Source organism: Mirounga leonina, unplaced genomic scaffold (assembly GCF_011800145.1).
Source record: "Mirounga leonina isolate KUSES-001 unplaced genomic scaffold, KU_Mleo_1.0 Mir_93, whole genome shotgun sequence".
Classification (NCBI taxonomy): domain Eukaryota; kingdom Metazoa; phylum Chordata; class Mammalia; order Carnivora; family Phocidae; genus Mirounga; species Mirounga leonina.
Genome location: NW_023270854.1, coordinates 27,086,700 through 27,099,333, shown reverse-complemented (window position 1 = coordinate 27,099,333; position 12,634 = coordinate 27,086,700). Strand labels below are relative to the sequence as shown.

General features: G+C 41.0%; 1 protein-coding gene across 1 annotated transcript; it reads right to left on the bottom strand.

The window, feature by feature from the left end:
* ATP5F1A (ATP synthase F1 subunit alpha) lies at positions 1-9,466 on the bottom strand. The gene is made up of 12 exons (XM_034995725.1): positions 9,044-9,466; positions 7,434-7,512; positions 5,659-5,828; positions 3,559-3,732; positions 3,304-3,470; positions 2,965-3,113; positions 2,360-2,511; positions 2,027-2,251; positions 1,422-1,529; positions 1,148-1,292; positions 375-525; positions 1-229 (listed from the first exon to the last, which is right to left on the bottom strand). Exons 1-12 carry the CDS (start codon positions 9,101-9,103, stop codon positions 148-150), a joined length of 1,662 nt encoding a protein of 553 aa, XP_034851616.1. The 5' UTR covers positions 9,104-9,466; the 3' UTR covers positions 1-147.
* Between the last annotated feature and the right edge of the window lie 3,168 nt (positions 9,467-12,634).

Here is a 12,634-nt window from a genome sequence, read left to right as displayed (position 1 = left end):
AACCACCAACCAATATGGAACCTTTATTTTTAAGGTAATTTCTGTACATCTGGAGTATGAGAGTAATCCTTTTACAAATGGAAATGATTACTAGAATAAACGACGACAAAACCATAACTGGTATTTCATGTGAATCCACAGGAGTTTTTAAGCTTCAAATCCAGCCAAGAAGTTTGTTACAATCTCTTTTAGCTTAGCATCTGACTGTTCTGAGATCTTTCCATCAGTCCTATTTGGAAATGAAAAGCAGTTCATCAATTCATCAGTTCTGACCTAAACAAAAATTCAATGACTAGCTACAAAATTCAAAAGAATTTTAACAAGACTTTCTATCTTAAAATTTACAAAAAAGAGGCCATCAATTGTGTTCATACCTTATATCGCCCAACAGGGCCTGGTGCTGGCTGATAACATGAGCCAGGAAAGCACGCTCAAACTTTGTGATCTTGCTGGGCTCCAATTTATCAAGATACCCTCTTACACCAGCATAAATAACAGCCACTTGTTCTTCAATGGCCATGGGAGCTGAAAACAAAAGAATGCCAAGTAAGTTGCTCAAATAAATAAATGCCACATTAACAAAGTCAGAGAAACTTACCTTTTTCTTCTAATTATTAACATGTCTCTACATATCACCTACTCTACATAACACCCTCACACTTTCTCTGTGACAAACTCCACATTAATACTTTTTCCCACTTCTCTCCCTAGGCAACAGTTTTTTCCTTGTATTTGCAAGCCTTAAAGTGTAATCTTTGGGCATATTCCACAAGCACTGTTTATCATCTGGCACCATTTATACTATTTGAGATATAAATAATCTGCTGAAACTTCACAGCAAGATTAAAAAATGCTAACATACTTTTAAATCTGCCCAATTCCATTCTCTCACAGCCAAGGAGGAAGGGGGGGAGGAAGAGATCTAATAGGTTTACTTCTCAAAAGAGAAATATTAAGTATATTTAGTAAGTTTTCCTGGTTATTCAAATGACGACAGACTGTATTGAAAGTACAACAGGCATTAATCACATTCAAAACACTGTTATCCTTAATGAAAGAACACGACGTATGATAGCTTGTAAGGAGCTGCGGGATACTCCCAGGCGCTTACATACAGTACACACATGGCTGACATGAAAGAACTCACAATACTGTCCTTGCTTCAGCAGCTCAGTCAGTCGCACGCCACGACTCAAGAGTTGCTGAGTGGCAGCATCGAGGTCAGAACCGAACTGGGCAAAAGCAGCAACCTCGCGATACTGAGCCAATTCCAGCTTCATGGTCCCTGCCACCTGAAAAACAGAAATGGTCAACTCATGAAACACAAAAATACTCAACCCACTGACAAAGAGCACTATACAAATACATTATGATTTTAGCCTAATGATACCTCTTCTCCTTGACAAAGTGCTGCAAATTACCTGCTTCATGGCCCTGGTTTGGGCAGCAGATCCAACACGAGACACAGACAAACCAACGTTAATGGCAGGGCGGATACCTTTGTAGAACAATTCTGTTTCCAAGAAGATCTACAACATACAGAAAATACACATGCTAACAAGCTTTAAAAAAAAAAAAACTATTTTCAAAATTAAGCCAAAAACCTGAAGCCCAACATCTCCAAGGAAAAATGTTAAGTGTCTTCTCATCATAAAGAGCCCCTCCAATCTTTCCCAGCACATATCAACTTACATATTCTATTGCTACGATTAAGAGATGTGGGGAGAAAAAACAGGTGATAAATTTCTATTAAAATATATGCAGATTAAGTGATTTGGCCTCTGCGATTTGCTTCAAAATTATCTAGGGTGGAGAACAGTAGTGGCTATAAATGAAGCAAAAATGAAGTTTTTTGGTAACAAATTGAAATGGGTGAGAGATATGCAGGGTTCATTATACTGTTCTCCTTACTTTTCTAAACATTAAAGTGAAAGGCATTTAACAAATCAGTTCATCAACACTAGTTTCAACCAATGCCTTGGAATCATCCAAAGCTTTTACATTTATTTTAATCATAAAAAAATACCTGTCCATCAGTGATGGAAATGACATTTGTTGGAATGTAAGCAGACACATCACCAGCTTGTGTTTCTATGACTGGTAAAGCAGTCAAGGAGCCACCACCAAAAGAATCGTTCATTTTGGCTGCTCTCTCTAGCAGACGGGAGTGTAGGTAGAACACATCACCAGGATAGGCCTCACGACCAGGGGGCCGACGGAGCAGCAGAGACATCTGACGATAAGCAACAGCCTACAGTACAGGAAAGGGTTATAAAGGTCAGTTACTAGAAGCTAAATTTGTCACCTTCAATTGTGGTGCAAACATACAAACAGATTCTAAAAATATGTATCCTTTGACCTGTTTGGATAAGTCATCGTAGATGATCAAAGCATGTTTGCCATTATCTCTAAAATATTCTCCCATAGAACAGCCAGAGTAAGGAGCCAGGTACTGAAGGGGAGCAGCATCAGAAGCAGTAGCTGAAACCACAATGGTGTACTTCATGGCATCTGGGAAGAAAACAGATTTTAAGTTTCACAAGGTTATCAATATTTTGATTTTAGAGACTATTATAATAAAAATTAAGTGCTTTACTACATAATTTACCAAAGTCAGATTAACCAAAGCCAGACAGCACCTATTTTAAAGAAGGTGACAAAAACCTTAACATTTATTGTTGTTTTATACTTTTACTTGTTTTTGTTGTTTTACTTATTGAATCACATTAGAAATTTCAGTTCATTAGGGAGTAATGAAAACCAGCCTTCATTAAGTAGACGCTATCTTAAGATTAGCAATAATAGGACTCCCAGAGAACAATGAGACTAAAGTTCTTCCTTTTTTTTTTTTTTAAGTAAACCCTACCCTCAAGGTGGAGCTCGAACTCATGACTCCCAACACCAAGAGTCGCATGCTCTATCGACTAAGCCAGCCAGGCATTCCTGACTAAAGTTCTTTAATACCTGCATCTGTAAGTCTCTTCACCAACTGGGCAACAGTGGATCTCTTCTGACCAATAGCAACGTAGATACAGTATAGCTTCTTCTTTTCATCAGTTCCATCATTGAAACGTTTCTGGTTAATGATTGTGTCAATAGCAATTGATGTTTTGCTTTAAAAAGAAAGTAAACATAAATCTTGGTAAGTACTTCAAAGGATTTCTCAACTTAAGATTTCAGTATACTACTACTAATCCTCATCACATTCCTCTCTCTCCGTTACATCCAAAGCATTTACCATTCCAAGCATAAAAGTAATCTTTCCACAAACAACTTTTACTTAGAATGTTTAACAAGCTTTACCCAGTCTGTCGGTCACCAATAATCAGCTCACGCTGACCACGACCAATTGGCACCAAGCTATCCACAGCCTTAATACCAGTCTGCATTGGTTCACGCACAGAGATTCGAGGAATGATCCCAGGGGCTTTCAGGCCAACTCGCCTACGGATCTTGGAACCAATTGGACCCTGTTATACAATAAAAAGGAGCCCCCAGAACAATTAGTTTTGACGTCTCTTAGAAGCTACAACCACATCTAATAACTGTTAAACGTACCTTTCCATCAATGGCATTACCAAGGGCATCTACAACACGGCCCAATAGCTCCTCGCCAACTGGAACATCCACAATGGCTCCGGTTCTCTTCACAATATCTCCTTCCTTAATTAGTTTATCATTTCCAAACACGACAACACCAACATTGTCAGGTTCCAAGTTCAAAGACATACCCTACACAAAACACACAATTGAACCCCCATTAAGCCTGAGTAGTACTTCTTCCCATGTCAACACTACATGATATGAAAACAGCTAGTTAAAAAAAAAATAGACTTGTACTTTAGATCTGATTTACTCAAGTATTTTTATGACAAACAACTTTCTTTGATCAAGACTTAAAACATGTTCCCTAGACTTAAAACACGTTCCCTTGAATAATCTTAGGATAGCATTATGATAAGCCTAACATGCTCCTTTATTGCATCCTCAAAGAACTAAAAGAAACAAAGAAACTGAACAGGTCAAGCTTTTTCCACTGCATTTCTTTTGTCAATGGCTTTTGAACCAGGTGATCAGCATGAAATAAAGTGATCAACTGGGAATTTTAAGACACAGTTGATTTACATCTTTTTATCTGAGTAGCACCACAAACAGCTTAAAAAATTGTAATGAGAACTCATCAGGTTAGTAGAAAGTGAAATTAAAAGCTACCCAAACAAGGACAAAATGCCATAATGTAACAGTGGTGGGTCATCTCTCATCATTACAACTTTAATTCAAAATATAAGATTTTTAGGTCCCTAATCATTACTAAGGAAAAAGGTTATTCTAGGAACTGAGTCTGGTCAGTAATTAAAGCTCTGTAGAAGTACTTAGAACAAATAGAGGAGTATCATGGAATATCACTGCAGGTAATGTTCAATACAGCAGTCACTAACCACATGTGGCTACTTAAAACTTGAATTAATTAACACCATCTTACCGAAGTCAGAGACACTTACTTTTCCCTCCAATTAACACATCTCTACATACCACCCACTCTTTCTCTGTGTGAGAAACTCCACACTGGTCACACTCAATAGCCTCACATGTAAAATAGTTATTATACTTAAACAGCACAGACATAAAATATTTCCATCATTGCAGGAAGTCCTATTAGACAATACTAGACTCTTAGATCTTAAAAGTTAAAAAAGAAACTCTGAGTTCATTTATTTCAGCCTCACCTTTCAAAGCTTTGTTAACACTGAAGATACGAAAGGCTAAACTTTTAGCCAAGGTCTAACAGCTATGGAGAAAACTTTTGGCTCTATAATTATTCTTCCATATCAAGGCTTTTACCATACCGGTCACTAGTGAGAGGACCAAGACTATCTTTTCCCATGTGTGCTAAGTGGGTAATCCTACTCCCCCTGTTCTACCAGATATCATGCTCTGCTTTCCTCAGAAAACCCATGACTCCTACCATTTGTTTTCATCCCACTGGCCAACTAGGCTCAACCTAATAGAAAGGAGACTTCTATCATCAGAGAGCTTCTGCTGACTATACCACTAACTTAACAGTAATAGGTCTACTCTTACAAGAAATACAAAGTCAATGACTTTCAACTTTCCACCAGAAATGAATTTAGTTGGAAGTTATCTAATGCTTTTATACGATCTTAATGGCTATAAAAAAGACTTCTTAGAATTTGGCTGAAGGTTTAGTAACGTTTTTATTTCAGCACCAGTGGCTACAATTTATGTATACATCAGTCCCTAGAGTAAAAACTTTGGTAACCAATACCCTTAAGCTTATTCTTTTCACAATCTATGATAATGACTAAATACTGAAGAAGTTGAGATTTAAAGTTAAAATACAAAAAACACTAGCACAGGGGCGCCTGGGTGGCTCAGTCGTTGAGCGTCTGCCTTCGGCTCAGGTCATGATCCCGGGGTCCTGGGATCGAGCCCCGCATCAGGCTCCCTGCTCTGCCGGGAGCCTGCTTCTCCCTCTCCCACTCCTCCTGCTTGTGTTCCCTCTCTCTCTGTGTCTCTCTCTGTCAAATAAATAAATAAAAAAAATCTTTAAACAAAAAACAAAACACTAGCACAATCTCTGAATTACTAAATGAGTAACTCAGAAACCAATCCTGAAACACCAAAATCTCATTTTACCTTTAAACCTGAAGAAAACTCTACCATTTCTTCTGCCTGAACATTTCTCAGCCCATGTACACGGGCAATACCATCACCAATGCTTAGGACACGCCCAGTCTCTTCAAGGTCAACAGAGGTATCAGCTCCAAGAATACGCTCTTCAAGGATAGAGGACACTTCGGCAGTGCCTATTGAGAGGAAAAAATCCATTGCAAAAACAGCCTTGTCTCAAGATCTTTTTAAAACCCACTTCCCCAACAACATAAAAACTATAGTTTTATAATCACAATAACTAAATTATTCTAAAATGTAAAATGCATGGTTCTATTCAAGCTTGATATCTACCACTACTATAAAAACAAATCCAAGTGATGGACAGAAAATTTCACAAGACAAATGTAAGTCAGTTAAGAAGCTAATAAAATTAAGCAACACCATTATAATAAGAATTTTCATCGTCTACTCATTTGGTTTAATTTCTAAGGAATTTATATCTAAGGAATTAGTATCTAAGGAAGTTGAAACCTGACTTTTTGGCTAAACTCTGCAGGAAGCTTAAAAATGCAATCTATTTTTTTTTTAAAGTAGGCTTTACTTTAAAAAAGTATGGATGGAGCCCAATGCAGGGCTTAAACTCATGACTCTGAGATGGAGACCAGAGCTGAAATCAAGAGTGGGACACTTAACCGACTCAAGCCATCCAGGCACCCCAAAAATGCAATCTATCTTTAAAAGCAACTGTTAACAAAGTATGAATATCTTTCCCTTTATAAAGACACGCAAGTACTTAGTATTCTTCATCTTAGCATATGCAAGATTTATGTATTCACTTGTTTAATCTTTAGTTCAAAGCCCCACTCACACATCCTCAAAGAATTCCCTAACCTACAGAATCTTCCCATGCTCACCTCCCCACTTCTCTATTTGCAATGTGCAAATTTATAGGTTGCCACGTATAGATTAGCAGCTATTACCTTCAAAAAACATAAAGGTAAAGTTGTTTTCTAATATTTTTTAGGAGAGGAAAAAGAAATCTTTCATAGTTCAGAAAGGATGCCCACCACCTGATATGTGTACTGTTTCTACCCAAGGGATATTGTATCAGAAAAAAAAAGCTGTAGTATCATGAAAAAAGAAATATTTCACTAGAACAAGACAACCTACCAAGAAAAAAGGGCTAAATGGCACATTACAGGCAAAGAATCTGAGATTTATAGTAACTAAGAGAAAAAAATTAACAAATGAAAATAAAAAATGGGGTGCCTGGGTAGCTCAGTTGTTTAAGCGACTGCCTTCGGCTCAGGTCATGATCCTGGGGTCCTGGGATTGAGTCCCACATTGGGCTTCCCTTGCTCTGCGGGGAGCCTGCTTCTCCCTCTCCCTCTGCCTGCCATTCTCCCTGCTTGTGCTCTCTGTCACATAAATAAATAAAATCTTTAAAAATAAATAAATAAATAAGGGCGCCTGGGTGGCTCAGTCGTTAAGCGTCTGCCTTCGGCTCAGGTCATGATCTCAGGGTCCTGGGATCGAGCCCCGCATCGGGCTCCCTGCTCTGCGGGAAGCCTGCTTCTCCCTCTCCCACTCCCTTGTGTTCCCGCTCTCGCTGTCTCTCTCTCTGTCAAAAAATAAATAAAATCTTTAAAACTCTACAAATTAATTAATTAATTAAAAAATAGTGCTGATTTAAAAAAAGGAAAAAAAAAACAACAGTTACGTAACCTACGTAACTTATTTTTTCCCTTATTGACAAAGCAGTAAGTGTGGTGTATGAAGACTTAGAAATAATGACTTACCAATCTTCTGAAGACGAGTGTTAGAGGCATGGAGGTTCCTTGCAGCAATGAAGGAGGATCCCAAAGCATTTTTGGAGACCTAGCGCATAAACAGTTTTAAAAAGTTTATTTAAAAGGGGCGCCTGGGTGGCTTAGTCAGTTAAGTGGCTGCCTTTGGCTCAGGTCATGATCCCAGGGTCCTGGATCCTTGATCAATTTATCGGTGAAAATATTAATTATATTAAAAAATATTCTGCTTAAAACTGGAAGGCTAGTAATCACATGACAAAGTAGCTTTTGATATATGCAAAAATGTTATTAAGCAGCTCCTGGTAACACTGTTAAGTATTTTATAAAACACTTATTTTAAAAACCAACAGTTACCAAATTATCTTTTCTTTTAAAGGTATCAGGTACTATTATTTCATCTTTAGATATATTTCAGTTGAACTGTGGATATTCTCAGTAAGATAAACTGCTTCCTAAAAGGGGGAAATATCAAGACATATCCTATTTTACTTAAAAAAAAAAAAAATTTTAAATTAGTAAATGTTAAAGTTTGATTAGAAATTAAGTATGGCTGTGGACTCTTTTTTTCCTGGTCGACAAAGCCTACAACAATCTGGACCCCCTCCATCTCCTTCAAGTTGTAACTCAGTGATTGGTCACTGTCAATTCTGAACCTACCACTTTCTACAGGACCAGATGAAAACCGTTAAAAATGTTCTTTTGCGACTAGTTGTATTAGAACAGTAAAACAGCCAGTGTTTACAATGTTTAAGATGGAAACTGATACAATGTTTAAGATGGAAAAAAAAAAATAAATGCAAGCCTTAACTTCAAGGGAGATAAGCAACGAAGGGAATTGACCTTTAGAGGCATTTTCCAACCAGTGTTCTATCTTGAGCTCTCACTCACTGTCTAACGATTCCTCAAGGACGAAATCTTAAAACATGTCAAAGTACCACAACACAAAGCAAAGTCTTCTTTCTGCCTGAGACACTTTGGGCTTCACTGCTGTCACGGTATCGGCCACATGCAATGCACATTTGCACCGTACGGCCTTTCACGATCGTATCAGTGTTCAGCACTGAGATCGCCTACTGAAGTATTCAGAACAGCACCTTCATTTATGGCTTTCCCCCGAACCGACCTCCGGGCAGAGGTGAAATGCCGGGGCGCCCCGACCTTCATACAATGTCAGGCTGCCCTAGGTCGCTTCAACTAGAGCTACCAACAGTGCTCCGACCTTCAGCGGGGCAGTCCCGGAGAACCAGCCGGGACAAGCCTCGCCGTTCCAGAGCAGGGGTCGGAGACCTAGCGCCCCAGCCCTGACCTTCAACCAAGGCCCCCTGTCGGACAGCTCTCAAGTGAAGTCGTGAACACCCCCTGAGGCCCCATCTCTGCACAGCATCGAGGTCACCACCTCCCCTGCACCGCTCAACACCGTCCCGCACGGATGGCAAGCAACAGGGCCCTTGCGCCGCCGCCCAGCCCAAGGCCGAGTAGCCAGCGGTGCAAGATGGCGGCGCCCGCCAGCCCCCCACCCTCCATGCAGCAAGAGCTCTCGAGTCAGTACATCACCAGCCACCCGCCGGGCCACCTCCCTTCCGCCGGTTCCCCGCACTCACCAGCCCGGCCCGCCGAGGGAGGGCGCGGGCCACGGCCGCGGCGACGCGCACGGACAGCATCTTTGCAGGTTCTCCTTGGGTGGTTCCTCTGCAGCCGCAGCCTCTGGACTGACTGGGACAAAATGGCTGAGCGGCGAGGAAGGTCAAGGCAGCATCCCACCTGACCCGGAAGTACCGCCCCTCGCGTTCACTCCCGGATGCGAATCTGCCTTTTGCGGGAGGGTTGGGGAGGAGTTACCTTTTAAAGTACAGTTTTTAGATTTAAAATTAAAAATGAGCAATTAGACCTTTGTCAACTTCGGCCCAGGCTTTCGTTACAGATTTATTTTGACCTACTGAGTTGACCTTGTGGTTGCCCCTGGCGACCATGTGGGTAGCGGAACCCCCTACAAAGAGGCTCTCAGGACTGGGGACCGTGTAGGTGTCACCCTGTACTAGGACGCAGCTTGTTTGAAGGTGACGGGAGGCCGATGTTGTGGGGTCCGAGACTACAGCTTTTTTTTTTTAAAGATTTATTTATTTATTTGAGAGAGCGAGAATGAGAGAGAGAGAGAGCATGAGAGGGGGGAGGGTCAGAGGGAGAAGCAGACTCCCCGCCGAGCAGGGAGCCCGATGTGGGACTCGATCCCGGGACTCCAGGATCATGACCTGAGCCGAAGGCAGTCGCTTAACCAACTGAGCCACCCAGGCGCCCGGAGACTACAGCTTTTAAAGCCTTGTAGCAAAGTAAACGGTTATCACCGGGGGGTTAATCCGTAGATCGCTGGCCCCACCCCCAGACCCTCTTAAAGCCGAAAATTCGGAGCAATCTGAATTTTTTGAGAGGCGCCCACACCATTCTACGTGATCCGTTACGCACTCAAGTTCGAAAATCGCAGTTCTTTTAGATTCTATCTAAATGAAATCTGTATATTAGAACAAATTGTTTAAAAATGGTAACAAAGGGCGCCTGGGTGGCTCAGTCGGTTGAGCGTCTGCCTTCAGCTCAGGTCATGATCCCAGGGTCCTGGGATCGAGCCCCGCATCGGGCTCCCTGCTCGGCGGGAAGCCTGCTTCTCCCTCTCCCACTCCCCCTGCTTGTGTCCCTTCTCTCGCTGTGTCTCTCTCTGTCAAATAAATAAATAAAATCTTTAAAAAATAAAAATAAAAATGGTAACAAACACAAGTTCAAAAAGAGTGGTTGCCAATTCTACTGAGAATGGTGCAGAATCAGAAGTCTCACCCCAGACTGAACCAGGATTCAAGGTTTCCTCTACCAACAACTAGTTTCAGGACAGGAGGGACTATGGTTTTACATTTGGAATAAAATGGGGGCGCCTGAGTGTCTCAGTCGGTTGAGCCTCCGCCTTGGGCTCAGGTCATGATCCCGGTGTCCTGGGATAGAGTCCCCCATCGGGGTCCCTAATCAGTGGGGAGTCTGCTTCTCCCTCTACCCTATTCCCCTGCTGGTCTGCTTATGATCTCTCTCTCTCTCTCTCACCCTGTCTCTCTCAAATAAATAAAATCTTTAAAAAAATGAATTTGGAATAAAATGGAAATGATAGAAATGCCTAGGTGGCTCAGCTGGTTGGTTAAGCATTTGCCTTCCGCTGAGGTCATGGAGCCTGCTTTTCCCTTTCACGCTGCTGCTCCCCCTGCTTGTGCTCTCTTGCGCACGCTCTCTCTCTTTCTCTGCCAATAAATAAAATCTTCAAAAAATAATAAAATAAAATGGAAAGGATAAAGAAAAAACACCTTCCTATACCAACACATTAACATTGGGGCAGAACTCCCTCACCCATACACACACAGAATTTTTGCGATACTGAGATTTTTATGATATGCACAGATTGTTGGGGGGGATATTGGGTGTCTTATCTGATTTATACCCAAAACCTTAATTTGGGTGGAGCATATGAATATCTGGATTAAAAGGGTCATGTCCTAAAATATAGCTTGCAAATGTATTGTCAGCAATCCCTTCTCTAATATGCTATTCCATTTTCAAGGTGAGCATCCTTCTCCTTATGGGTAAATACAGGCTAACAGGAAAAAAAAAAATGGTTTGTAAAAACGGAAAGGTTGGAGGGGTATTTTGTGAAATTTGTAGTGATGAAAGTGGACAAAGGGCATAAAGATAACTTTTCCCCCATACTCAGGGGCTGTACCAACTTACTTGAAATTTGTTACTGAGCCGAGACACATTTGACTAAAACAAAAATAATAAGCAAGCCATACAATATGGTATTGGCCAGTTAGTAAAATTCTTTTGGAAAAAAAAAATTTCATCATTTTAAATATGCATATGACTTAGAAGAAAGATTTAGTGCTAAGAGTAATGCCCAGTTTGATATTAAACCACATATATCAGACTACTGAGTACATGGTCTACGTTTCCTGATGTTTCACGGTATACCACAGGAGGCTGCAGTCAGCAGTGTGGTCTAACTAGCTTTCAAATATAAAACAGTCAGAGCCAGAACATTATGGTCAGACTCTAGCTCTACTACCTAATCTTGGTCAAGTCACTTACTCTGTGTGTGTGTGTGTGGTTTTTAATGTGAAAATACATAGAATAATATGGTCATCTATTTTTACAGGGTACTGTAAGAATGAAACTAAAATAGGAAAACATAGAAAACTACACATTGCGGTCTGTGTAGACAGCTAAAGAGAACCTCTCCTAGTGTTAAATACAGTGATGGAGGGAGAACTTTAGGGAAGGCAAGAAATGAACGAAGAATGACTGAGTGGCAGTGACAGGGCCAGCAGTTGGATGCTGTCAACTGTTTTTTCTTTCTTTCTTTTTAAAAGATTTTATTTATTTATTTGACAGAGAGAGACACAGCGAGAGAGGGAACACAAGCAGGGGGAGTGGGAGAGGGAGAAGCAGACTTCCTGCAGAGCGGGGAGCCTGATGCGGGGCTTGATCCCAGGACCCTGGGATCATGACCTGAGCCGAAGGCGGACCCTTAACGACTGAGCCACCCAGGCGCCCCTGTTTTTTTTTCCCTTTAAGTTTTATTTATTTAAGTAATCTCTACACCCCAAGAGGGACTTGAACTCACAACCCAGATCAAAAGTCCCACTCTTCTGTTTGAGCTAGCCAGGCGCCCCAACTGTCAACTATTTTAAAACAGTCTCCAGAAAAAATAAATAAATAAATAAATAAAAATAATAAAATAAATAAAACAGTCTCCAGCACATGTAGCTCTTTGATAGTGGAAACTAAAGGATAAGACTGCTGCAGCTCATATTGCTAGGGTAAAAATAAAAATTTTAAGTCAATGCACTCCTTGTGGAAGAAACAAATATCTGCTATCCAAAAAACAAGTTTCAGGTATTTTTTTAAGACAAGGGATTCAAGTCAAAAATAAAAATATAAGAAAGAAAAAAACAGCCTGGTTCTAGACGGCTGTTCTTCTCCTCTAGGAAATGATACCACCGAGAGCAGAGAGAGCCCCGAGGCGGCAAGCCCGTGGTGCTGGAGTTTTGGACCAGCCTTGCCCAAGGACTCGGAGGCCCCCTATCCTAGTAAAAACTACAACTCCCAGAAATCCCGGGCCCAGAAGGGGGCGGAACCAACGGTGTGTAGGCGGGGCCTTCAGAGCT